The sequence below is a fragment of the Molossus molossus genome, unplaced genomic scaffold (genome assembly GCF_014108415.1).
Source record: "Molossus molossus isolate mMolMol1 unplaced genomic scaffold, mMolMol1.p scaffold_m16_p_20, whole genome shotgun sequence".
Lineage (NCBI taxonomy): Eukaryota > Metazoa > Chordata > Mammalia > Chiroptera > Molossidae > Molossus > Molossus molossus.
Window position 1 is genome coordinate 22124813 of NW_023425356.1, and position 26372 is coordinate 22151184.

A 26372-nucleotide genomic window follows, 5' to 3' on the forward strand; every position below is an offset into this window, starting at 1 on the left:
TAACAAAAAAAAGACTACTTAGCCAAGAACAGAGGCAATCTGTCTACCTCCTGACTATCTATTGAAGGCTGAGAAATGGAACTCATTTGTTTCCCCCTCACTTACCCACTTAACACCGTTCTGCTCACTGTTCTCCAGGGAAACATTTTTTTTTTTTTTTTGGTATGTGCCCCTAGCGGGAACCAAACCCAGGACTCTCTGGTCCGCAGGCCCATGCTCTAACTGCTGAGCCAAACCGGCCAGGGCTCCAGGAAAACATTATCACTCTTGCTCCAAGATGAGGACAGAAAATTTTCATTAGATCTCAAACATACATACCCATTCATCCTTTCATCCATTCATATGTACATAAACACCAATGACAAAATTTCCTTCTTCCAAAGCAATTGCTAGAAGTCTGGAGAAAAGATCACCTGAAGACCCAAACCCCAATACCTATGAGTATGTAAAAAAATATTATACAAACTTTAAAAATAACTCTTTAATCATATGCACATAAGGAGTAAAGGGCAGCACCAGGCTGACAGAGGAAGAGAGCAATGTGTTCTCCCTTTGTCCCAATGTCAGCTTGGCACAGTTCTGAGATCACACACACAAGTGGGCTGGGATGGGAAGTAGAATAAAGGGAGGTCTGAAGAGACATAGGCAAGAGTGTGGAGGCCAGGGCTTGCAGTAGTCTCAGTCAGTGGACTCCAACACAGATTCACTCAGCGCAAGGTCCCAGTAGTGTTCAGCCCCATGCTTTTTGAAATGCTCCCGAGCCATGTTCTCTGTAGGGCACTGTTTGAACTTCATATCCCCAAAGCTTCGGTCTTTGGCTGTACCCTGGGAAAGAGACAAAATCTGTAATAAAAACACTGCAATTTCTAGTTTAAAGCGGGTATAGTATTCTTTTTCTTTTCCTTTTTAAAGTTTAGAGAGGAAGTGAGAAAGAGAGATAGAAACAATGATTGGCTGCCTCCTGCATGCCCCCCATTGGGTATTGGCCCACAACCTGGGTATGTGTCCTGACCGGGAATTCAACCGGTGAACTCTTGGTGCATGAGTCAATGCTCAACCACTGAGCCATACTGGCTGGACTAAATCAGGTATAGTATTCTTTTATAAAACCTAGTAACACTTTTGTATCAACGTGCCTAGCTGAACATGATTTTATGGTAAAAGCAATTCTAATTTCCACCTCCTTGGATGTTTGAGTTTTCATGAATTTATGCATGAGTTTTTGTTTGTTTTTTACTGAATGGAGAATGAGAAATTCTGTGCTCTAGTGCCTCGGTGGAAGAGCAAGTCAAGAAGGACTATGGACAGTGAGATGGGATGAACTTGTCTTCAACCAGGCCTCAAGGACTAGATTTGGTCCTTTTAGGAGAAAGATGTTAGAGGCTGAAAGGCCTCTTTTCACAAGACTTAGTGAGACGCTGCGTACAAGGAGGAGGATTTGGGGCCCAGTGACAAAGAATAATACAGGGACAGGGGAGAGAGGGAAATGGGAGCCAGGGGACTACCTCCAGAGAACAATAGAAAAAGATACAATACTAGGCATTCTCACCAAAGGCACCAGCAGCAATGATAGTAATAAAGTGCTATCTCAAGAGACTTTCAGGGATCAGATTCCAATAGAGACTAGAGCAAAACTTGGCTTGTTTCTGAACCTGACATACAATTCCTGAGGACACTCAGAGATAAATGGAAGAGAATTTGGAACAGATGAAGAGGTTGGAATATTAAATATGCAGGTGGGGACTTATGAGACCAAAAAAACAGGCATCATGGTTAATATGACCTAATTTGCATGCATAAATTAGAGGAATATGAGATAAGACAGAAACATACATGAAAAACAATTACAGCAACTACCTATAAAAAGTGAACTTAAAGAATCAGGGAATCAGCCCTGGCTGGTTTGGCTCAGCGGTTAGAGCATCATCCTGCGGACCGGAGTCCCAGGTTCGGTTTCCACTAAGCACACGTACCTCGGTTGCAGTTTGCCCCCGGCCCCAATTGGGGTCGTGTGGGTGGCAACTGCTTGATGTGTCTCTCATGGTTGTTTCTCTCTCTCTCTCTCCCTCCCTCCCTCTTTCCCTCTCTATCTGAAGATAAATGCAAAAATGTCCTTGGGTGAGGATAAAAAAAAAAAAAAAAAAGCATCAGGGAATCAGAAGGGGAATACTTCAGTAAGTGCTTTTATTTGTTGTTTATATCTTATTTTAATAAGCACTCACTAATTTTTGTTCTTTTTTTTAATTGATTTTAGAGAGAGGAAGGGAGGGAGAGAGAGAGACAGAAACACTGATGAGAAAGAACATCGACTGGCCACCTCCTGCATGCCCCCACTGGGGACTGGGCCTACAACCTGGTCATGTGCCCTGACGAGAAATCAAACCAGCAACCTCTTGGTGCATGGGTTGACGCTCCACCACTGAGGCACATTGGCCAGACACCACCAACTACTTTTGTAATAACATTACTTGTATAATAAAGAATTAATTACTTCACATGAGCACATTTAAAAAATAAAAGATACACATGAACTTAACACAGAAGAACAAAATGAAAAAAATAATCACAAAAGTAGAAAATACTTCGAATTCCAGTCAAGATGGTGGCATATGTAAATGCAGTGTCGCGTCCTCCCACAACCACATCAAAGTTACAACTAAACTACAGAACAACCATCATTCAAAACCACCTGAAATCAAGCTGGATGGAAGCCCTACAACTACGGAATTAAAGAGCAGCCACATTGAGACTGGTAGGAGGGGCAGTGGCGGATGGGCTGGTCCCATACTCACATGTGGCAGATAAAAATCAGGAGGGTACCTTGGCTGGGAAGGTCCCCCCTGAGGACTGAGGGGTCCCCGTCCCATACCAGACGCCCCGCTCAGGGTTCCAGTGCCAGGAAGAGAAGTCCCCATAACTTCTGGCTGGAAAAAACAGCTGGAACTGAGGCTCAGGGAAGCTGACGCGGCTGGAGCCCCAGGCAACTCCTTAAAGGGCCCACGCACGGACTTATCGGACTTACTCCCTCTAAGCTTGGAGGAGAGGCAGTTTGAGGGGCGCCAGAGGCATACAGGGAAGAACTGAGCTGGGTGGCACTGGAGTGAGGGCCAGAAAGGGGGCTTTCTCCAGGACAGACGTGCTGTCAGAGGCCTTTGTTCCCTTGGTGAGCCCTTCCCTGGGGTGGCACACAGTCGCCATGTCTGGGACTCCAGCAACCTGGCTCACACTGGTTGCCCCGCCCTGGTGATTCCCTGAGGCCCCGCCCCACCCAACTTTCAGGCCCACCGAAACTGTTGCCAGTTGCTTAACCATAGGATTGGCCTGTCTTGGATCCTGCTTCAGGTTTCCCTAAATTCTTTCAAACAAGCAGCATCTGGTCTCAGAGAGCCCCATACCTCTCGTTAAGTAAGACACAGAAACAAACACAGGGAGGCAGCCAAAATGAGGAGACAAAGAAAATAGGTCCCAAATGGAAGAACAGAACAAAATTTCAAGAAAAGAACTAAGCGAAATGGAGAGAAGCAACCTAACAGATGCTGAGTTCAAAATATGGCTTATAAAGATGCTTAATGAACTTCGTGAGAACCTCAGTAAACTTAGTGAGGGCCTCAAGAGCATAAAAAAGGACCAGTCAGAAATGATGGACGCACAGTCAGAAATGAAGGAGGCATTAACTGAAATAAAGAATAATTTACACAGATTCCATAGTAGAGTACGTAAATCCAAGAAGCAAACCATTGATTTGGAATATAAGGAAGCAAAAAACACCCAATCAGAACAGCAAAGAAAAAAGAATCCAAAAAAATAAGGATAGTGTAAGGAGCCTCTGGGACAACTTCAAGGGTGCCAACATTCGCATCTTGGGGGTGCCAGAAGAAGAGAGAGAACGAGAAATTGAAAACCTGTTTGAAACAATAATGGCAGAAAACCTCTCTAACTTGGTGAAGAAAACATATATACAAATCCAGGAAGCACAGAGTCCCAAACAAGACGAACCCCAACAGGCCCACACCAAGACACATCATCATCAAAATGCCAAAGGTTCAAGACAAAGAGAGAATCTTAAAAGCAGAAGAGAAAAGCAGTTAGTTACCTACAAGGGAGTTCCCATAAGGCTGTCAGCTGATTTCTCAAAAGAAACTTTGCAGGCCAGAAGGGAGTGGCAAGAAATATTCAGAGTGATGAAAAGCAAGAACCTACAACCAAGATTACTCTATCCTGCAAAGCCGTCATTTAGAATTGATGGCCATATAAAGAGTTTCCCAGACAAGAAAAAGTTAAAGGAGTTCATCACCACCAAACCGTTATTATATGAAATGTTGAAGGGTTTTTTTGAAGAAAAAGATAAAATATATGAACAAGCAAAATGGCAATGAATACATATCTATCGACAATGGAATCTACAAACAAAATGAACAGGTAGAAAAGAAACATCCTCATAGATACAGAGAACATTTAGTTGGCTGCCAGATGGGAAGGGGGTTGGGAGAATGTGTGAAAAAGGTGAAGGGATTAAGAAGTACAAATTCATTGCTAGACTGACAAACCTCAAAGGGAAAGGGGTTGGAGGGTGGAAAGAAACCAAAGAACTTATATGCATAACCCATGGACACAGACAACAGTGTGGGAAAAGGCAAGAGTGGGGCGGAAGTGGGGAGGAGTGGGATCAATGGGGGAAAAATGAGGAACATCTGTAATGCATTCAACAATAAAGATTTAAAAAAAAAAAAGTAGAAAATATTTCCAATATAAAAAGTGTATTTTGGTATGGAAATGAATTACTGTAGTATATCAGGACAAGGACATAGTTACTGAGGGAAAAAAAAAACTTTTAATGTTTCCTAGAGAAATAGGATATTTTATGCTTCAAAAAGAATGAATAGCCCTGGCCAGTTTGGCTCAGCGGTTAGAGCGTCGGCCTGCGGTCCGGAGAGACCCGGGTTCGGTTCCCGCTAAGGGCACGTACTTCGATTGCAGTTTGTCCCCGGCCCTGGTTGGTCGTGCGGGTGGCAGCCACTCGATGTGTTCCTTTCACATCGATGTTTCTCTCTCTCTCTCCTTCCCACTCTATCTGTACAAAAAATGGAAAAATATCCTCGGGTGAGGATAAAAAAAAAAAGAGTGAATAGCCCAGCCGGTATGGCTCACTGGTTAAACGTCGACCCATGCAACAAGAGGTCATTGGTTCGATTCCCTGTCAGGGCACATGCCCAGGTTGTGAGCCAAATTCCCAGTCAGGGGCATGCAGGAGGTGGCCAATCGATGCTTTCTCTCATCGATACTTGTATCTCTCTCTTCCTCTCCCTTCCTCTCTCCCTAAAATCAATAAAAAATAAATTAAAAAAAAAAAGAGTGAACAGCCCTGGCCTATTTGGCTCAGCAGTAGAGTGTCGGCCTATGGACCAATGAGTCGCTTTCGATTCTGGTCAAGGGCATGTATCTCGGTTACGGTTCACCCCTGGCCCTGGTTGGGGGTTGTGCGGGAGGCAACCAGTAAATGTTTCTCTCTCTCTCCCTCCCTCTCTATCTGAATATAAATAAAAAATACCCTCAGGTGAGGATTAAAAAAAAAAAGTGAACAATGCTTACTTTACAAATTGGCCTGAACAAGCATATTCATTAATGCATTCATTCACTCATTCATTCATCAGAAGTAATACTGGTTCACTAAGATTTCATGGATGAAAGAATTGTATAATCAAGAAAATTCCATTTGAAGAGTGATTTAGTTACATTTTACAAAGGACCATTACATAATAATCTAATTAGGTTCTCAAATAAACAAAAAACTGACAATAGGGAGGGAAAATTATATCCATATTTTATAGACAAAACAACAGTATTAGATGTTAAATGCCTTACTCAGTTGCATAGCTAACAAGTAGTACTGCCCAGACTCCCAACTTTATATTAAGTTTAGTACTTCTTTCACTAAATTCAGACAAAGAAAAATCTAACAATTAATTTCCCTCTTTACAAGCCTCAACCTATGACTATGAAATAACTCAAGTTGAAAATTTGTAATCTTGCCACCGGTTTTCCATACTCTTCTCCAGATGGCAGATACCAATGTACTCATCAATTTAACTAAAATATAATAAGGAAGAATGTACTGCCAAACATTTAATAATGAATTCCCAAAACAAAACAAAACAAAACAAAAAACCCCCCACAAATTACTTAAGGGATTAGTCATTGTTTAGTTTTACCATTCCATCACTCCATTGAATAGTATAAACAATCAAGAATTAGCTAAAGTTCTGCTTCAGTGTTTAATAAAGAATCACCTACCTCCCAGACTAGTACACATTTGTTGGTTTTCTTCACAGCTTCCTCATCAGATTCCTCATCATCTGGAAAAGATAATATAGCTAAATCTTACTCTAGATATAGAGACTAAGATTTAGATTCTTGTAAACAAACAGTATTCAATTGTACCCAAATTCTTAAAAATATTGTCACCCTTTACCATGTATTGGGATCAAATGTTTTCTGTTACTCTTTACTCCAAATAAGACTGGAAACTTTAAACAGGCAGGAAACTTAACTAATTCAACAAACATTTATTGAGCACCTACTATTTGTCAAGAGCCGTGCCAGGTTCTGAGAATAAGTAGATAAATAAAACAAGCAATCACCCGGCTGGTATGGCTCAGTGGTTGAGCGTCAACCAGTTCAATCACCCGTCAGGGCACATGCCCAGGTTGTGCGCCAAATCCCCAATGGGGGGGCATGCAGGAGGTGGCCATCAAAGTTCTCTCTCATCGATGTTTCCATCTCTCTCTCCCTCTCCCTTCCTCTCTCTCTAAACAATAAAGGAAAAAAAAAAACAAAAAACAAGCAATAAAAAGTATAAACTTGGCCCTGGCCAGTTTGGCTTATCAGTTAGAGAGTCAGCCAGAAGACTGAAGTGTCAAGGGTTTCATTCCTGGTCAAGGGCACACTGGTCAAGGGCACATATCTGGCATGCAGGTTTGGTCCCCAGCCCTGGTCAGGGTTGTGCAGGAGGCAACCAATCGATGTCGCTCTCTCACATTGATGTTTCTCTCTCTCCCCTCACCCCACTCCCTTCCACTCTATCTAAAATAAATAAGTAAAATAAAATAAAAATAAAAACTTGTTCTGAAGCACTTTGAGAGCCCGGCTTCAGAGGCCAACATGATAACAGTCAATTTTCAAGGAGGTTTTAGTCTAATGGAGGAGGAGGGCAGATATATCAAATGAAAATAAGTACACTCGCAAAACAAAATATAGGTCAATTATAGTAAAAAATGTACTTTTTAAGGTTGAAAAATACTTTAAGACCAAAATTTGGTACAATTTAAAAAAAAAAGGCTCTCTTCATATGTTAAATGCTAACCAAGGTTTTCAAAGAAGGAAAGAATATGGATGGAAGAATGATGGCCAGAAGGGTGTCAAATATATATATTTAATAAGATAAAGTTGGGCACAAGAATGAAATGATTTTTACATTTTCTTTTTTTGTTTGTTTCCTTTTTTTTTTTTTTGAATGGGAGGGTGGGGGAGGGGAGAGACATCGATGTGAAAGGGACACATTGAGTGGCTGCCACCTGCACGACCAACTAGGGCCAGGGACAAACTGCAACCGAGGTACGCGCCCTCAGCGGGAACCGAACCCGGGTCTCTCTGGACCACAGGCCGATGCTCTAACCGCTGAGCCAAACCGGCCAGGGCTGATTTTTACATTTTCTTGAGCAAAGCAGAAAGCTGTTTTGGATCTGAAAATCTTTTTTTTTTTGCCTTCAGCCCATTAAAAAATTTTTTTATCGGAAAACAACACAGCCCTGGCTGGGTGGTTCAGTTGATTGGAGCATCGTCCCATGCAACGTAAGGTTGAGGGTTCGATTCCCAGTCAAGGCACATACCTAGGTTGGAGGTTTGATCCATAGTCAGGGCATGCACAGGAGGCAACATGCACAGGAGATTGATGTTCCTCTCTCACATCAATGTTTCTTTCTCAAATCAATAAAAAACATCCTCAGGTGAGCATTAATTAAAAAACAACAACAACAAAACACTAAACAAAAAACACAGACAAGGCCCTGGGCAGGTAGCTCAGTTAGTTAGAGAATCATCCTGCTATGCCTAGGTTTCAGGTTTAATCCCAAGTGAGGGCACATATAAGAAGTAACAAATGAATGCATAAATAAGTGGAACAAATTGTTTTTCTCTCTTTCACTCCCTTTCTCTATAACAATCAATTAAAAAGAAAAAAAAAAAAAAGCCCTGGACAGGTGGCTCAGTCGATTGGAGCATCATCCCATAATCCCATATACCAAAAGGTTGTGGATTTGATTCCTGGTCAGGGCAGATACCTAGGTTGGGGTTCAATCCCAAACGGGAGGCAACCAATCGGCTTCTTTCTCATGTCAATGTGTCCCTCTCTCTCTCCCTTCTCTCTCAAATAAATTAAAACATATCCTCAGGTGAGGATTAAAAAAAAAAGAATAGCCCTGGCTGGTTTGGCTCGGCGGTAGAGCTTTGGCCCACGGACCAATAAATCATGAGTTCGATTCTGGCCGAGGACACGTACCTCAGTTGTGGTTCATCCCTGGACCTGGTTGGGGTCATGCGGGAGGCAACCAGTTGATGTACCCCTCTCACATCGATGTTTCTCTCTCTTTCCCCCTTTCTATCTCTCTCTCTCCTCCCACTCTATCTGAAGATAAACAGAAAAATATCCTCAGGTGAAGGTAAAAAAAAAGACTACAGACAATGCACATGTGACAGGGAAACTGGTAGAAAAAGGTAGAAAGGCCCTAAAGGATAAGCAAAAGAATAACATGTACACAATCATATACATAATAAAGACTGTATAAATGTCTAGCATGCTCATAGATCAAATGGGTCTAAAATTCCTAACAGTAGTGTTAGCAAGAATGTCAGAGGGAGCAAAAATAAATGGAGAGAATACCACCCAGAACTCCCACTTAATCCCCTCCAACTGCCATTCACCATCTCCCTTTGTGTTAGATGTCTGTTCATCCCACTTTATCCGATGCAGCATAAGACGCTTAAATTTCTTCTGGGACTTGGGGCCTGTAAATAGAAAAGGAGAATTTTGCCCGAGTTGTGGAAGATGGTGGGGTAGAAAGAACCTCTGAGATCATTCAATACTCAGACATTAATATGGTAGTTGAAGCAATCCCAGGAACCACACCTTAGGTCCTTTTTACTCCAATAAACATGGAAACAGGTATGGTCCTAAAATACTATCTTTTTCTCCTTTCTCCCACCACATTAATCACTTCAAGGCCTAAGGTTGCCTGGGGACAATCTCCCTCAATTTTTTCAAACTCACCCCCTTCCACTACTACCACGTTGACATCCTTGTGCAGTACCACCACCCCTGTCAGGTACAGTTGCCCAGCATTGGCCTCAATCTTGAACTTCTTGGCTGGGTTGCTCAAATTTCGAACTCTGGAGAAGGGAAAGTTTAGTTATGGCTTTTATTTTAGCATCAGTAGCTGCCTGAAAGAAATGGCATATAAATTGATGAATCCAAAGTGATTTTCTATCTAAAAATGAAGGTCTTTGGCATAGCAAATATACTAATGCTTAAAAGGTAGAACTGATGAATCTAGACATATTTCCACTATCTTATACTTCTTCAAAGTCTAGCGCTGGACACCTTAAAACAAATAGCAGGTAATCAAAACTTGAACTCTAGATGCTTAGAATGTAGTTACAATGCTATCCATAAAAAATTTCTAGAAGGATACCGTTAGTAGCAATTATCCATAGCGAGTGGTCCTAAGGGATCAGAGAATAGGAAGGGGATTTCCCCTTAAATGTCCTTTTGTACTGTTAGAATTTTTTTTATCTTAATAAGAATTCAATACTTTTATAATAAATGTACCGCTTTTATAATGAAGAATTACTTACTAAACGTGAACAAATTTAAAAAATAGAAGACACGCATGTACTCAACATAAGAGAATAAAAACATTAAATCAACACAAAGGTAAAACATATTTACAATGTATAAAGTGCATTTTGGAGTGGGAATAAAAGGATTACTGCAATACATCAGGATAAGGATACAATTACTGAAGAAACTTTTAATGCTTCCTGGAGAAACAGGGCATTTTGTGCTTCAAAAAGCATAAACGATCTTTAGCTTATATCTTAGCCTGATTAAGTATACTCATTCATTCTTCAGAATTATTACTGGTTCACTAAGATGACCTCAGAGATAGAAGAGTTAAATCTCTAAATCTCACCACTATAAAAGATTTATTAACTCCTGCGTCACAATGGAGTCATTTAAAGACAGTAGGAGCTGATGTTAGAACACAGTGATTCTGCCTTAACGACTTGGAAAATGTTTTGGTATTTGGCTGTCAGTTTGGACACCTACCTATATACAGATATGTGTACCCCCTGTGAAATGTCTTCTTTAAGCTTTTTAATTTTCTTGACCTTTCTCTGTTCTGCTGTAAGTTTTCGGGCAGCGTTGGCCTCTTCATGCGCTCTGTCGTGACAGGAAGGACATCCACAAGTGAGAAAGGCATTGAAGATCAGAGGCAGGGCTGAGGGAAAGAGAGAGCAACGGAGAACTCTCCCCTCCCTTCAAATGTGGATCCCCCAGAAGAGTTTGGGAAAAATACTTGCCCTGGGTTTCCACCCAATCCCATGGCACTTACTTCTGTCTTTTTGCCATCTGAGCTCTGACATGGGCTTCTACCTTCGTGGGGTCTTGAACAGCTTCTGTTCCTAGCACTCGCATCAAATTAGAAATTCTCACTGCAATGGAGAGAAGACAGAAATCAATCTCCTAAACCACTTCTCCAGCTGGGATAACCTATTCTCTCTTCTCTACCAATTCATATTGTTTACCTAAATTTGCTGAAAACTCACTTCTTCCAAAAACTCCTACCTCGAAAAGCCCATACAATCAACTCAGCATTTGTAGATGTTCACAAAATTAATCTAAATAGCTGGCATGCATTAAATTTATGAAAGACAAGAAACTTTTCTTACTTTTATCCTCACCCGAGGACATTTTTTTTTTTTTGTATTTATCTTCAGATAGAGCAGGAGGAAAAGAGGGAGGAAGAAAGAAACATCAATGTGAGAGAGACACATTGAGTGGTTGCCACCCACACGACCCCAACTGGAGCCGCAGACAAATGGCAACCAAGGTAACATGCCCTTAGCAGGAACCGAACCTGGGACTCTCTGGTCCGTGGGCCAATACTCTAACTGATGAGCCAAACTGGCCAGGGCTATTTCTTACTTTTTGAAGAAACATTTTATTTTTTTTTTCAAAGATGCTCCTGGTACTTTAAAAAAAAAAATTGTTTTTTGTTTATTGAAGTTAGAGAGAGGAAGGGAGAGGGAGAGACAGAAACATCAATGAGACAGAACATCAACTGGCCGCCTCCTGCATGTCCCCCACTGGGGATTTGACTCACGTGCCCCAACCAGGAATCAATTGGCATCCTCTTGGTGCATGGGTCAACGTTCAACCATTGAGCCACACTGGCCAGGCTATTTTTTTTTTGGTACAAGCCCCTAGCAGGAACCAAACCCAAGACACTCTGGTCTACAGGCCGACGTTCCAACCGCTGAGGCAAACCGGCCAGGGCTATATATATATATACTTTTTTATCCTCACCTGAGGACATTTTTCCATATTTTGTTCAGATAGAGTGGGAGGGAGGGAGAGAGGGAGAGAGAGAGAGAAAGAGAGAGAAACATCGACGTGAAAGGGACACATCGAGTGGCTGCCACCCGCACGACCCAACCAGGGCCGGGGACAAACTGCAACCGAGGTACATGCCCTTAGCGGGAACTGAACCCGGGTCTCTCTGGACTGCAGGTTGACGCTCTAACCACTGAGCCAAACCAGCCAGGGCTATATTTTTCTTTTTTAATTGAATTTACGGGGGTTACACTGGTCAATAAAATTATATAGGTTTCAAGTGTACAATTCTACAATACATTATCTGTACTGTACCCTCACCATCCAAAGTCTAGATCTCCTTCCATGACCATTTATCTCCCATTTACCCTCTTCCACCTAGGGAACCTAATTTCTTTGGTATTTTCACTCTGATTACAGCATCTAATGAAAGATCCTATACATAACAGTGCTCACACACACTATTACTGAATGACAATGAACTATAGAAGTGAGGTTTTTGTTGTTAATCTTCACCTGAAGATACTTTCCCACTGATTATTAGAGTGGGAGGGAGGGAAGGAGGAGGGGAGGGGAAGAGAGAGGGAGAGAGGGAAACATGATGTGAAAGAAACATACTGATTGATTGTCTCTCTCAAGGTCCCTGGGGCTGGGGATCAAATCTGCAATCCAGGGATTTGCCCTAGGAATCTAACCTAGAACCCTCTGGTCCACAGGCCGAAGCTCCAACTGTTGAGCCAAACAGGCCAGGGCAGGAGTGTTTTTTTCTTTTTTCTTTTTTTATCCTCACCGGAGGACATTTTTCTATTTTTTGTTCAGATAGAGTGGGAGGGAAAGAGAGGGAGAGAAAGAGAGAGAAACATCGACGTGAAAGGGACACATCGAGTGGCTGCCACCTGCACAACCCAACCAGGGCCGGGGACAAACTGCAACCGAGGTACATGCCCTTAGCGGGAACTGAACCCAGGTCTCTCCGGACCTCAGGCCAATGCTCTAACCGCTGAGCCAAACTGGCCAGGGCAGGAGTGTTTTTTTCAACTTTCAATTTTTCAATTAAGGATTACGTACGTAACAACTCTATGCAAATAGTACAACTACTATCTTCATGAATTTCAAGGCCATTATTCTTCCAGGAAGATCAGTGTGTCATATACGATCAATACTTAAAATAAACTTTAATTACCTTCACAATGAATATGTTGATCTCACTAAGGCTAGACAATAGAAAATTTGGGAAAGGAAAAGAAGAACCAAAATGACTCCAAGAAACAGAAAGCATCCAAATACAGAGAGATGTTAAAGTTCCTCTAGTGTTACAGAGATAAATATGCCACCCTTCCATCCCTGCTTTTCAAAAATGTACCTTTGGGCTCTGGAGGAGGCATCAGGCCCAGCCTGACTTTCTCTTGTAGTTCCTTCTGTGCTTCCCTCCTAGTTTGCCTTCGAAGTTTCTTCTGTTCTTTCTTGGTAAGATATACCCCCAGAGTAACTGGTGTGTCATTGTCAACTGTTAATCAGAGAAATAAATGTACTAAAACACATGAGAGGGTCATAGATGTTATATCAATCACATTAAAAAAATCTTTAGTTTAATTGTTTTGGTTATTTTTAGGTTGTGATAGTGGTAGTAAAGTTATAGTTTTAAAACGCATTTAAAAATTTTTTAAATTGATTTTGAGAGGAGAGAGAGACACCGATTTGTTGTTCCACTTCTTTATGCATTTATTGGTTGTATCTTGCATGTGCTCTGTCCGGGGATCAAACCTGCAACTTGCCTTGCTGTATCAAGATGACACTCCAACCAACTGAGCTACTCGGCTAGGGTCTTAAAAAAGCATTCTTATCTTTCATGAGTAGTGTTCTAACTTGATTTTTTTAAAAATAATTGAACCCATTATCAACTGAAATGTGGCAAATACAGAAAACAAAATTAGAGCTGCTTTGGTCTCTCCGCTTGAGGATTTTTTGTAGCTGAGGGGTATCTAGAATCCCATTTGGATCTCACCTCCTGAACCTCAATGTTTCTATGTAATACAATTTGAAAACCACTAGTCAAGATGATAAAATTTATAATTTTAGAGTTATAGGAAATGGAAAAATATAATCTGGACCCCCAAAGCAGGTTTACAAAAATTTTAAAACAAACACCCACCCCCAACATTCTTCTAATGATTCACATGGATGATAGCTAAATAGACTCTGATTAAGTAAAATTCAATGATGTTATACCTTGTATTAGCTCAAGATCTCAATCTATTTTTCTGAAGTTACTGGAAATACTGGCAAGCAAATTTACTATTTGAGGTATTATCTCCTCTGTTCATTTCAAACCTGATGAAAGCATTAAAGACTTTTATGATCCGCACGACTCTTAAAAGAAGGCACATCAGTTACTATTATCTCTACACATGAGAAAATTCTGTGTTCTAAATGATTTACCCAAGGGATTCAGCTAGTTAAAAACACAGCCTATCTCTTTTGACCGAGCCAATATACTTTTGCTACAAAAATGTTAGAGAGAGATAAAGGCTAAAGACAAAGATCAAAGGGTAGGAATTTAGAGTTGGTGTACAAGACTAGAGTTGGGAGTCAACACTATGGCAAAAGCCCAACTTGTAATATACATCAGGGAGGTCCTCTTTATATTAGGCCTCAGTGCTCTAGAGCTGCACTGTCCAATACCGTAGCCACTAGCCACGTGTATCATTTAAATGTACATTAATTAAAATTAAATAAAATTAGAAATTCAGTCCCTCAGTTGTATTAGTGCAACTCAGTTTTCAAGTGCTCAGTAGTCACATGTGGAGAGTGACTACTGTATAGACAGTGCAGACAGAGAACATGCCCATTATCACATAAAGTTCTATTGGATAATACTTCTCTAGAGTTTTGACTCAGTAAGCTATATATTACCTGGAGGGTTGAGCTGGGCTGGATGTTCAACAAGATTTGTGATTCCAAAATAATCTTCTCTCTTGGGATTTTGCTCTGTACTAAAATTGGAGGGAGAAGGGAAAACAGAATATGTGGGTAGAGACGATTCTGAGAGGGCGAGCCTCAGAAACACAATGAAAAAATCCACTTTCTATAATGCACTCAAGCACTTTCTGGTATTTTCATATCTATAATATGTAATTATATTACTCATAATTTTCAAGATGAGAAAACTGGGTCCCACTAAGGTTGGATGCACTCCCCACACCAGTTATTCTCAACCTTTTTTCTACCCTAATACCCCTGATGGATACCACATTTTTTCTTTAGTAACAACCATAATTCCCTAGGACAGTGGTTGACAAAGGGTATGAGACACAGTGTCCTAAAGCCATTTATCAGAATGATAAAACAGATATAATTAATGCTCTCCAAATGTTTCTTTTTTTTTTTAACCCTCACCCAAGGACATTCTCCCCCCCCCCCCCCATCTATCTTCAGATAGAGTGGGAGAGAGAGAGGGGGAAGAGAGAGAAACATCCATGTGAGAAACACATCGATTGGATGCCACCCACACGACCCCAACCAGGGTGGGAACAAACTGCAACCAAGGGAACCAAACCCAGGACAACTCTATGGTCCACAGGTGAACGCTCTAACTGCTGAGCCAAACCGTCCAGGGCCAAGTGTTTCTTTTTATTTTATATTTGAAATTAAATTTATTGAGGTGACATTGGTTAATAAAATTATATAGGTTTTAAGTGTATATCTACACAACACAAGATCTGCATACAGCATTGTGTGTCCACCACCCAAAATCAGATCATCTTCTGTTATCATATATTTGGCTCCCTTTACACCTTTCCAAATGTTTCTATATGCTTTATTTACCATTCTCTCCCCCATCAACTAAGAATTCTTACTCTATTCTAGAACTAGACCTTTAAAAAACATAAACACTTATTATAAGTAACAAAAAAAATATAAGAAAACAAATATTCTAAAAACAAATAACAATGTATAACAAACGCAAATAATTTCACAGATCTGCTGTTCTAGATTATTTGTGCCCATTCCTCCTACATTAACGCAAAAAAAAAAAATAAGACACAATGTATTCTTTATAAGTATATAAGCTTGTGTACAGTTACCTGTTTCTCTTGGATTTAAAAATTTTACTTAATGCATACGTATCATCTTTCCCATTAAAATTCTAGCCTTAAAAGAAGAAGAAGAAAAAAAAAAAGATAAAAAACCCCTCTAGCCTTATTAAAAGCAATTAACAAACTCACAGGTCAAAGCCGTTGGGGATAATGTAAGAGTCCCACCACTCAATTTCAGGAATATCTCCTTCTTTTAACTCCTTCTTAGGAGCAATGAGGGCCAGCCTAGTTGAAGTATGGATGCCTGTTTTTCGAGCTGCCTGTGAGATCTCTGCCTGCAGCTTCTCCAGTTGAGCCTAAGGACAAGATAAACCAAGACAGGAAGATAAATTGGAGTCACAGAAAACATGGAAGTGGTAGAATCCAAAATTTTTTTTTAAAAGATTTTTTTCCTTTATTTTGAGAGGGAGAGGAAGAGAGAGGGAGAGAACATTGATTGGTCACTTCCTGCATGCCACCTACTGGGGATCAGGCCCGCAACCTGGGCATGTGCCCTGACTGGGAATTGAACCAGTGACCTCTTGGTGCATGGGTCGACGCTCAACCACTGAACCACATCAGCCAGACTATAGAATCCAAAAATTTAAAATACTCCCTTGTTGAACTCTTTACACATAGTGTAACTAATTCATAATTTCTGAAAGCTTAGAAAAAAGAGCTGTTTTGCTTTATTTTATCCTTTACTTAGTTGATTTACACACATCTCACCCTCATCACTCCCCCTTCACTCCATAGTGCGTGCCTGCAGCAAATGTGTATATGGAATTTTTTTTTGTTAATTTTCACTTGAGGACATTTTTTCCATTGATTTTTAGAGTGGAAGGGAGGAAGAAACATCGATGTGAAAGAAACACATTGTTTGGTCGCCTCCTGCACGGGTCGGGGTGGGGATCGAACCTGCAAGCCAGGTATGAGCCCTTGACAGGGAATCAAATCTGCAACCTCCAGTGCATGGGCCGACACTCCAACTACGAAGCAACACTGGCCAGGGCCAGAAATGGAATTTTATGAAAACCTCATTCTGAGCCCAGCTAGTGTGGCTTAGTGGATTGAGCGTCATCCCATGGACTGAGAGGTCCCGGTTCAATTCTCGGTCAGGGCACATGCCCAGATGGTGGGCTCAATCCCCAGTTGGGGGCATGTAGGAGGCAGCTGATCAATATTTTTCTCTCTTTGAAAAATCAGTAATAAAGTCCAGTTGGTGTGGCTCGTGGCTGAGTGTCAACTCATGCACCAAGAGGCTGCCAGTTTGATTCCCAGTCAGGACACACGCCCAGGTTGTGGGCCCGATCCCTAGTGGGGGGCATGCAGGAGGCGGCCAATCGATGTTCTCTTTCACTGATGTTTCTATCTCTCTCTCCCTCTCACTTCTTCTCTAAAATCAATAAAGGAAAAACAATTAAAAAAATAAATCAATATGCCCCGGCTGGTTTGGCGCAGCGGCTGGAGCGTCGGCCTGCGGACCAGAGTCACGGGTTCAGTTCCTGCTAGGGACATGTACCAAAAAAAAAAAAATAATAATAATAATAATAATAATAAACTGTTGAGATTAAAAAAACACACAAAAAACCTCAGTCTGAGAGGATGAAAACGAGAAGGCAAAAGTCACTGAATATACAGTCGATTCAACTCTCCAGGTGTGTGGATTGTCTGCAGTAAACTTTACCACCAGAACAGCTTTCCTCAATCACCCAAAGAGTTATGAATTGTTTCCCTCGCCCTTGCCAGTTTGGCTCAGTGGTTAGAGCGTCGGCCTGCGGTCCGGAGAGACCCGGGTTCGATTCCTGCTAAGGGCGTGTACCTCGGTTGCAGTTTGTCCACGGACCTGGTTGGTCGTGCGGGTGGCAGACACTCGGTGTGTCCCTTTCACGTCGATGTTTCTCTCTCCCTCTCTCTCTTCCTCTCTCTCCCTCCCACTCTATCTGTACAAAAAATGGAAAAATGTCCTCGGGTGAGGATAAAAAAAAAAAAAAGAATTGTTTCCTTCGAGTATTATTTGGATGTGGAGAATTTTCAAACTCAATTTTATTTCCACCTAAGTAGAATGTAATTAAAAAGACAAATCAGCCGAAAATCAAGTCTAATTGCCTAAAACACAGAGCACTGAGTTGACAGTATTTTAGGACTATACTCAATTTCCTTTGTCGCCTTCCTAACTTCTTTGAAGTTCTAGGTTATATTCTCCTTTTTCTTTTTTTAATCCTCACCCGAGGACAATTTTTTGCATTTATCTTCAGATAGAGTGGGAGGGAAAAATGTAGGAAGAGAGAGAGAAACATCAATGTGAGAGAGACACATCGACTGGCTGCCACCCGCACAATCCCAACCAGGGCCAGGGACAAGCTGCAACAGAGGTACATGCCCTTAGCGGGAACCGAACCCGGGACTCTGGTCCGCAGGCTGAGGCTCTAACAGCTGAGCAAAACTGGCCAGGGCCTAGGTTATATTCTAAGCCAGATACCTTTGTCCGTAATCGTTGGGCTATCTTCTCAAATTTGCCCTTGTCATGGAATTTAAAAGTGCGTCGCTGCCGCTGGGAAGGGGCAATTGAGACTCGGGGGTCAAAAAAGGTATTGGATTCCATGTCTTCCGATGGCTTTTCTTTGAGCTGCTGCTTGAATTGTTCCCTCTTCACAGCACGAATATTGGCCTTCAGAGTAGGCATGCGGTGTGTCAGCTCAATCTCCTTGCCTGTTGCATCTACAGTGCGACCTTGCTCATCGAGGATCAGTGGTGTAGGTTTAGTTTGATCTTTTAACTCAACCTTCCTGAAAAATAGCCCACAAAGAAATAAATTGCATATAGAACAATAAGGTAAACAAAAAACAGAAAATAAAATAAATCAAAACCCAACAAAGACAACTAGGCTACCCAATTCTAGGGAACATAAACCCATAGGTGAATAACAACATTTTGACTGAAAACACCAAACTGGATATTTGAATATAGAGTACGATCAGACTAAACAATTCATAAATTACGTTGATATGAATTTGCAATCTTATCTTTCTTTACTCCTGAAATCTTGAATCAAGTAAGAGATGCCAAACCAAGCATAGGTGCTAAAAATGAAGTCTATCATCTTTATCCAGTTGTAGAGAACTCTCAGATATGGTCTCACCTAATGTGGCTTATTAGATATAGCTATTAGGAATCAGGAGACCTGATTCTATTCCTAGCTTCAATAGTCGATGAATAATTTTAACCCTAGTCCTACTAATTATAAACAGATTATAAACTCTGCAACAAGGAAGCCAAGAAAATAAATTCAGTTGGTATTTACTGAGCATATGTAAGAAATATGTAACTGTGCAAGAAATGAGTTAGGTTCTTTGGAAGAAGAGGATTAATAACAAGGGCATTTATTGCATCTCAAGCTTCAGAAACAAGGGGTTCCAGAAATAAGATACTCACGGGGGAGCAATGCCCATGGCATGAAGATTGGCCAGGCCCACCATGTTGGCATTGCCAATGAGCCCTGGCTTCAGTGCCAGCTGGGCTTGGATGCGGGCTTGTAGTTCAGCTGCTTTCCTTGCCTTCTCAATGGCATCATTCATGAAAGTGGCGGCCTGGGAGGGCTGAATAGTGTTGCCTATTGGAAGTCGTTCTGGTTGGGAGGAAGAAGGAGTCTTTGGCTATGAGACAGAGGAAAAGAAATCAGAGTTAGGTGGATTAGGGAGGCAAGCAGGCAGACACTGCACACACATGCGTGCGTGCACCCACACACAGCAGTAAACTGTGGAGTGAAATATGTAGTCACTTTTGGACTCTCGTTTGAATGAATGGCAAGAAATTCTGTGCTACAGATTTTTCAGAATAATCTGGGTACAATACCTGAGGTGTTGGGGGGCTGATGAAACTCAGTTGTTTTTTCCTCTCCTCGATTTGTCGTGTTGCTGCCTCCATCATCTGCTTGATCTGCTCTCGGGAGTGGGGAGAGTTGAAAATCTGTTAATGTTTCTTTTCTATTTATCCCATACAGGTTCCTAAATCCAAGGGGCTTTTAGAACTAGAGGCCTAAAATTTTTTGAATGACATCATATTCTGCCTGTATCACAGGCTAGAAAATTTAGCAAAAATAAACCTACATAGCTGAGCACTAGAATTTTTCAACCCATCTTTCCAAGGCAGGACTGGCATGTTAGGTAGTAACTCAGATTGATGACTAAGACTCTGGAGTCAGAGAAACCTGAGTTTAAATCTTAATTCTGCCACTTAATGTCTGTGTGACCTTGGACATCGTATTTAATCTCTAAACCTCCAAGAGTCTAAAAGGGGTAAAAATAGTAGTACCAACTTTACCAAGGCTATTGTGAGCATTTCAATAACACAGGCAAAACTCCTAACAGAATCCACACAAACTATTATGCCTCAAAAAAAACAAACAAACAAACAAAAAACATGTTACTGGTCCCTGAACTACTAGTCTGAATAACCAGAGATGACAATACAAAGACCTGTTTCATAGTCTCTGTAAACCCCTTCTTCTGTCCTACAGAAGTTCAGGATGATAAGCTTTGAGGACACAATCAAATAACTCCTCAAATTTTCCAAGAGATCTAGTGTTAAGGGGCTCCAATGTATATATATTTAATTTTATTGATCAATTTTCAGAAAGAGAGGAAGGATTGGGAGAATGGGAAGGCAGGCAGGGAGGGAGAGAGAAACAGAGAGAGACATTGATTTGTTGTTCTACTTATTTATGCATTCACTAATTGCTTCTTGTATGTGCCCTGACCAGGGACTGAACCGCAACCTTGGAGTATCGGAACAACCCTAGACAACTGAGTTACTGAGCTACCTGGCCATGGTGCTCCTAGATATTTTTTAAAGTTTATTTTAAACATTAAAAAAAAAACATTTTTATTGATTTTTACATAGAGAGGGAGGGAGAGGGAGAGATAGAAACATTGATGAGAGAGAAACATTGATCAGCAGCCTCCTGCATGCCCTACCTGGGCATGTTGCCTGACTAGGAATCTAACCAGTGACCTCTTGGTGCATGGGACAACGCTCAATCCACTGAGGCACACCTGCTAAGCTTAACTTTTTTTTGAGTAGGTGATATATTTACATAGTTCAAAATGTAAAAAGTACAAAAGGGTATGTGAATTCTTCCACCACCATTCTCTATTACAAAAATCATTAGTTTCATTCTTTCAGAAATATAATATAAGCAAACCTATCTACCCAATGGAATATATATATATTTTCTCCCAAGAAATTTTAAATGGTACAAGAAACAGTTACTGCTTATGTGGTATCAAAATTATTTAACAGTGCCCATTAAAAAAAACCAACCAAACAAACAAAACAGATAATTCCTATTAAAAAAAAAAAAAGTCAATTTGAAATCATTTAAGTGTATTCTACCTTCTCTGCATTATATTTGGAAATTCTTTCTGCCATCAAGCCAAGTTCTGTTTATTTCAATAATTTCCTCAATGACCCAATTAGGTATATAATGGGGCAAGTGAAGTATGTAACACACCCTGCTTGCCACATAATAGGTGCTCAGTAAATGCCATTTCATTAACATTCAACTAGAATACTCCTGGTTAACCCAAGAAATGATAAAACATAAAAAAGGGCGTTGGCCTGTGGTCCAGAGAGACCCAGGTTCAGTTCCTGCTAAGGGCACATACCCCGGTTGCAGTTTGTCCCTGGCCCTGTTTGGGTCGTGCGGGTGGCAACCACTCAATGTGTCCCTTTCACATTGATGTTTCTCTCTCTCTCTCTCTCTCTCTCTCTCTTCCCCTCCCTTCCTCCCTCCCTCCCTCCCACTCTATCTGAACAAAATATGGAAAAAAATGTCCTCAGGTGATTATTAAAAAAAAAAGGAAATAAATGTTCCCCAATACTAAACACTAATTCACATTGAGGTCACAATAAATCTGGATCCACACATCTCTTGCTTCTTCAATTTACCAAATTACTGTTTCCAGTTCTTAACGACTAACCTGGAGCTTAGTCAGCATGCCAGGGCTCTCTGAGGGAGGCCCAGGGATCACTTCTGGCTCCTCTTCCACCTCCTCAAAACGGGGTATCCGTCGCTTCTTTACTCCTGAAGATTCCTTGGAGATCTCAGAGTCATCACCAAACACTTCCTAAGGGAACCCAAGATGAAAGAAGAGTTGTATCCCTGCCCGTGGGAGAAGAGAAGAATCATCCTAGTTCCTATTACCATTTTGTGACATTTCCTAGAGTCTTCTAGACCCTCCACCATATGGACCATCTCACCCACTTTTATCATTCTCCCACTCCAGTCAAGCAAATTTCATCCCCACGTCCTTATAAATGTGCCCATCTCAAGGTCTTTGCAAATGCTACTGCCCACATGTGTAATGATCTCCCTCAAAATTTCCACAACCCCTGTTCTAATTCCTGCCTAAAACTCACCTCCTCCAGGAAGTTTTCCTCATTAATAATCTCATCCCACTCTGATCAAATTGTTTCACCTTTCTTAGCACTTAAGTTTGGTTCATACAATGTAAAATTACATTCTGCCTGCCAAGTGTTAAGTCTTTCAAAGTTAGTACTTTCTCCCAACTAGAGTCAGCTCTTACAGGACAGGGGCTTTCCTTTCTTTTTCAGTATTCCCCAATAACATTTTGTTCTTATCAAACAATGGGAACTCATATATGTTGACAAATTTGCAAGGTGAATTTAACAGGACCAAGAATGGCCAACTGGAAGGGACAATGGGAAAAAGCAAATGTACACACCGGTGGTAGGCTTTGGGTGACATCCCCTCTTCACTAGGAGGGCTCGTGTTTTGCAAGGACATATCCTCAGCCAGGGGCGAGCGCTTCCTGGAACTCCTACAGTTCAAGAAAAAGGACTCTCCCATAATATATTGTGTGGGGTTGGGACGTGAATGGACCAAAATGGGACCCATATCCCAAGGCTATCTAGATTATCACCTTCAAAAAACCGTATTTATTAATCCCACTTTAACACTTATACAGCAGCATGCCCTATTATAACTAATCTTCACTCTACAAATCTGTGTATACTGTGGATCAAGCATTCCCCTTTAAACATAATAAAATTCAACAAAACTCTATAGTTAATCCTAAAATTTATATGAAATTGCTATTAAGATTTTATAATTTGTGACTGTATTTTGTTGTGCTACCCCCACCACCAACCCTTAAATTGCAAATTCCTTTAAGGCAAGGACTAGTTCTCATTCCTCTGATCACCTTCCAATGTCCTAAACACGAAAAGTACACGAATATCTATTTCTCTTGGTTCCAATAACTAGCCAGAGATCAAGCAGACATTGCTTATTCACCTTTTGTGCCTCAGGAAAAGCAATAGGATAGCCAAGGTATCAAAAGCACTTTGGAAGGTTTGATGGAAGTCACGGAAAAGATTTTTTTTAAAGAGGAAGATAGACAGAAAAGAGATAGAAAGATCAGCTACTTGACACTGCAAATATTCAAAGAGGCCATGACCAATCAGCAACCACTGAATAAAAAGTAAAGTAGGAAAGGAAGTAACAATGGTGCTTTTTAGTACTCTACTCATGGGGCCAGATGACAAGCAATATGCTATACAGAAAAATGGCAGGCTCTCCAGACATACAGTATAATAATTGTATTAGGTATCCCATCTATAAGTCCATTTTAGAGAAACCTCTGTAAGGGAACAACGATGAGGTCTACAGCTCAGGTAGCAGTGGAATCACATTCAGAAGCAATTTATTAGGTGTCAAGTAAATTTAAGTATAAAAATTTAGATCAATCAATTTATAGGCAGTACTAAAAAGTGGAAAAAAGAGAAACAAGGAAACGAGAACCAAAACTTCTAACTGCAGATGAAAAAAGGATAAAGTTATCAATTGTTTCCTTGGAATATTTCAACCCATGAATTTAGGTAGTTCATTACCATAAGATGGTGATAATACAAGTTCACCCTCTCTGCTTTAAGGTCTAAGTACCTCTCTTGAATATTAGGTATTCTAATAGTGGATATCAATGTGTGAGCCAGGTAAGCTCAGCAACTTTGTTACCATTCAAAACACTCCCGAGTTCATCAGATAGTTAACTGTAACCTACCTTTAGCTCTCGTTTCCTACTCCTGTCACTGCTAGACTTGGAATGTCTAGAGCTTCGGCCTTCCTCTACAGCCTCAAACAGTTTGTCCACAAATCGGAGAGTAGAATCATCAAGAAAAGGTTTCAGATGGTCTGACAGGAAAAAAAGAAATGGTAGGGTTGAAAAGGTTAGAGTACTTTGGTCCAATACCAGGCATATAACAGATATCAATGTTGGAAATTTATCCCTGGGGGGAGGGAAATGTTTTCTTAAGTTTTTTGTTAGATTCCCATAAATTCTCTTACACTGAGTGACTTCGCCCAACGAAGTAAAAATACAGTTATAATGTTTTAGAATAGAAAGTAGTACAGCCAGAGCAACTATTTATGTTGAGCATCAAACTTCAGGATGAAAAAATTTCCCTCTTCCCCAAACAGCATATTTTCAGACGATCATTAACAAAATCCACCTCCCTCAACTTTTTCATGTATAACTTCCATGTATTTATTTTTTCAAGTTTTAAACCTATCATACTTTATTTACCACATAAAAATGAAATAAGCTATGATTCTTTTTTGAAAGTATTATAGATGTCCCCTGCTTTTTTCCCCTCCTCCCTCCTCCCGCCCCCGACCCCTACCTTTACCACACTATTGCCTGTGTCCACTGGTTATGCATTTAAGTTCTTTGGTTTATCTCTTCTAGCCCCTCCTTTCCCCCTGCTTCCATGTCTCTGATCTATTTTGTTCATCAGTTTGTTTTGTTAGATTTCACATATAAGTGAGATCATATAATACTTGTCTTTCTCCGACTGGTTCACTTCACTTAGCATAATACTCCTCAGATCCCTCCATGCTGTCTCAAAGGGTAAGAGATCCTTCTTTTTTACAGCTGCATAGTATTCAATATTTAGATGTCAACTTGAATCTGAACATACCCACCTCACTTTAATATATTTCCTAAGTAAATTTAACTTAAGTAACTCAGTACAGTGGTCAAAGGAGGTCAGTCTGAGATTCAAAATATGTCACAAAAATAAAAAATAAGAGAAGCACAACTAGTTACTTGAGGTATTTCCATTATAATGCAAGAAAAAATGTAGCCTGACCCTTTTGGGGAAGTTCAAAGCAGTGCTTGAGATCATCTCATATGGTAAGTTGAAAGATTCAGAAAGGTACATACCAGCTGCCTTCTTCTTGTCCATGCCCTTCCCCACACAGTTCAGTGCTGCTGTGACCACTGTGGGCTCTGAGAAACCCAGTACCCTCTTCACTGTCTTCTCTATCCATGGTTTTAGCTCATCCAGCTCTCTCTTAGACAGAGCCATTCTTCGGGAAAAGGAGGAGAGCTCAAATGGAGTTATATACTACACCTAAAAACAAATCAGGAAAGAACTTTAAGTTAGAGGATAAGAAAAGACCAAAGTGGCCCTGGCCAGTTTGGCTCAACGGTTAGAGCATCGGCTTGTGGTCCAGAGAGACCCGGGTTCGGTTCCCGCTAAGGGCACGTACCTCGGTTGCAGTTTGTCCCTGGCCCTGGTTGGTCATGCAGGTGGCAGCCACTCGATGTGTCCCTTTCACGTCGTTGTTTCTTTTTCTCTCTCTTCCTCTCTCTCCCTCCCACTCTATCTGAACAAAAAATGGAAAAAATGTCCTCAGGTGAGGATAAAAAAAAAGAAAAGAAAAGAAAAGACCAAAGTGATTCCAGGCAATGGTTAGTTCATCAGATATGCCTTTCCTGCCCCTATTCTCAATCCTTAGACAAATTCCTCCACCTCATTTCAAGCCAAATATTTTCCCTAAAAACCTATACTTCACAGCAAGAAGAACTACATTCTGTTTGATATTAAACCCTAACCCAGCATCAGTGGGAATCAATGAAATCTGTGGAACAAATAAACAAATCCTGGAAATAATCTAGTCTGGCCGATGTGGCTCAGTTGGTTGGGTGTCTTTCCATGCACCAAAAGGTTGCCAGTTCAATTCCTGGTCAGGACACATGCCTGGGTCACTGTGGGCTCAATACCCAGTAGGGGTGTGCAGGAGGCAGCTGATCTGTTTCTTTCTCCCTTTCCCTCTCTCCAAAAAGCAATAAAGAAAAAAAAAAGGTCTTTTCTTATCCTCTTGTTTTTTTTTTTTTTGGATCCAGTCATATCAACAAGGACTGGCAAACTTATAACATGAAAACAAGACTGAAAAAAGCCCACCCAGAGGCCAGCGTTTCTACTTCCTTTTTTTTTACATTAAAAAAAAAATGTTTTGATTGATTTTTTTAGAGGAGAGGAAGGGAGAAATAGAAACATCAATGATGAGAGAGAAACATCCATCAGCTTCATCCTGCACGCACCCCACTGGGGATCAAGCCCGCAACCTGGGCATGTGCCAGGACCAGGAATCAAATTGGACCTCTCAGTCCATGGGATAATGCTTAATCCACTGAGCCATATGGGCTGGGCCAGCTTTTCTACTTCTAAGCAGGCATTCTTTAAGTCAGCCCTAACCTATAGGTTTCCTTTCTTTTCAGAGATGCAAATAAGGGAGGGCTTATCCAGGTCAGTTATCCTTT

At 40.9% G+C, this 26372-nt stretch overlaps 1 protein-coding gene across 5 annotated transcripts in view; it reads right to left on the reverse strand.

Annotated features, from left to right (window-relative positions):
* Positions 1–432: 432 nt before the first annotated feature.
* PRPF3 (pre-mRNA processing factor 3) overlaps positions 433–26372 on the reverse strand; it is a 28412-nt gene continuing 2472 nt past the window's right edge. For 2 of the 5 annotated variants that reach the window (XM_036273040.1, XM_036273042.1), the window contains exons 2-16: positions 24990–25179; positions 23829–23959; positions 21726–21872; positions 19600–19683; positions 19180–19400; positions 18227–18533; positions 15895–16061; positions 14582–14661; positions 13032–13175; positions 10668–10767; positions 10382–10495; positions 9323–9441; positions 8977–9060; positions 6292–6353; positions 467–825 (exon numbers count right to left, since the gene is read on the reverse strand). In XM_036273040.1, the coding sequence (XP_036128933.1) occupies positions 679–825; positions 6292–6353; positions 8977–9060; positions 9323–9441; positions 10382–10495; positions 10668–10767; positions 13032–13175; positions 14582–14661; positions 15895–16061; positions 18227–18533; positions 19180–19400; positions 19600–19683; positions 21726–21872; positions 23829–23959; positions 24990–25134 (2052 nt within the window). In that variant the 5' untranslated portion in view covers positions 25135–25179 and the 3' untranslated portion in view covers positions 467–678. Of the gene's footprint in view, positions 826–6291; positions 6354–8976; positions 9061–9322; positions 9442–10381; positions 10496–10667; positions 10768–13031; positions 13176–14581; positions 14662–15894; positions 16062–18226; positions 18534–19179; positions 19401–19599; positions 19684–21725; positions 21908–22490; positions 22587–23828; positions 23960–24989; positions 25180–25318; positions 25368–26372 lie in introns of those variants that run through there. The other 3 variants (XM_036273043.1, XM_036273041.1, XM_036273044.1) reach the window with 3 other exon arrangements.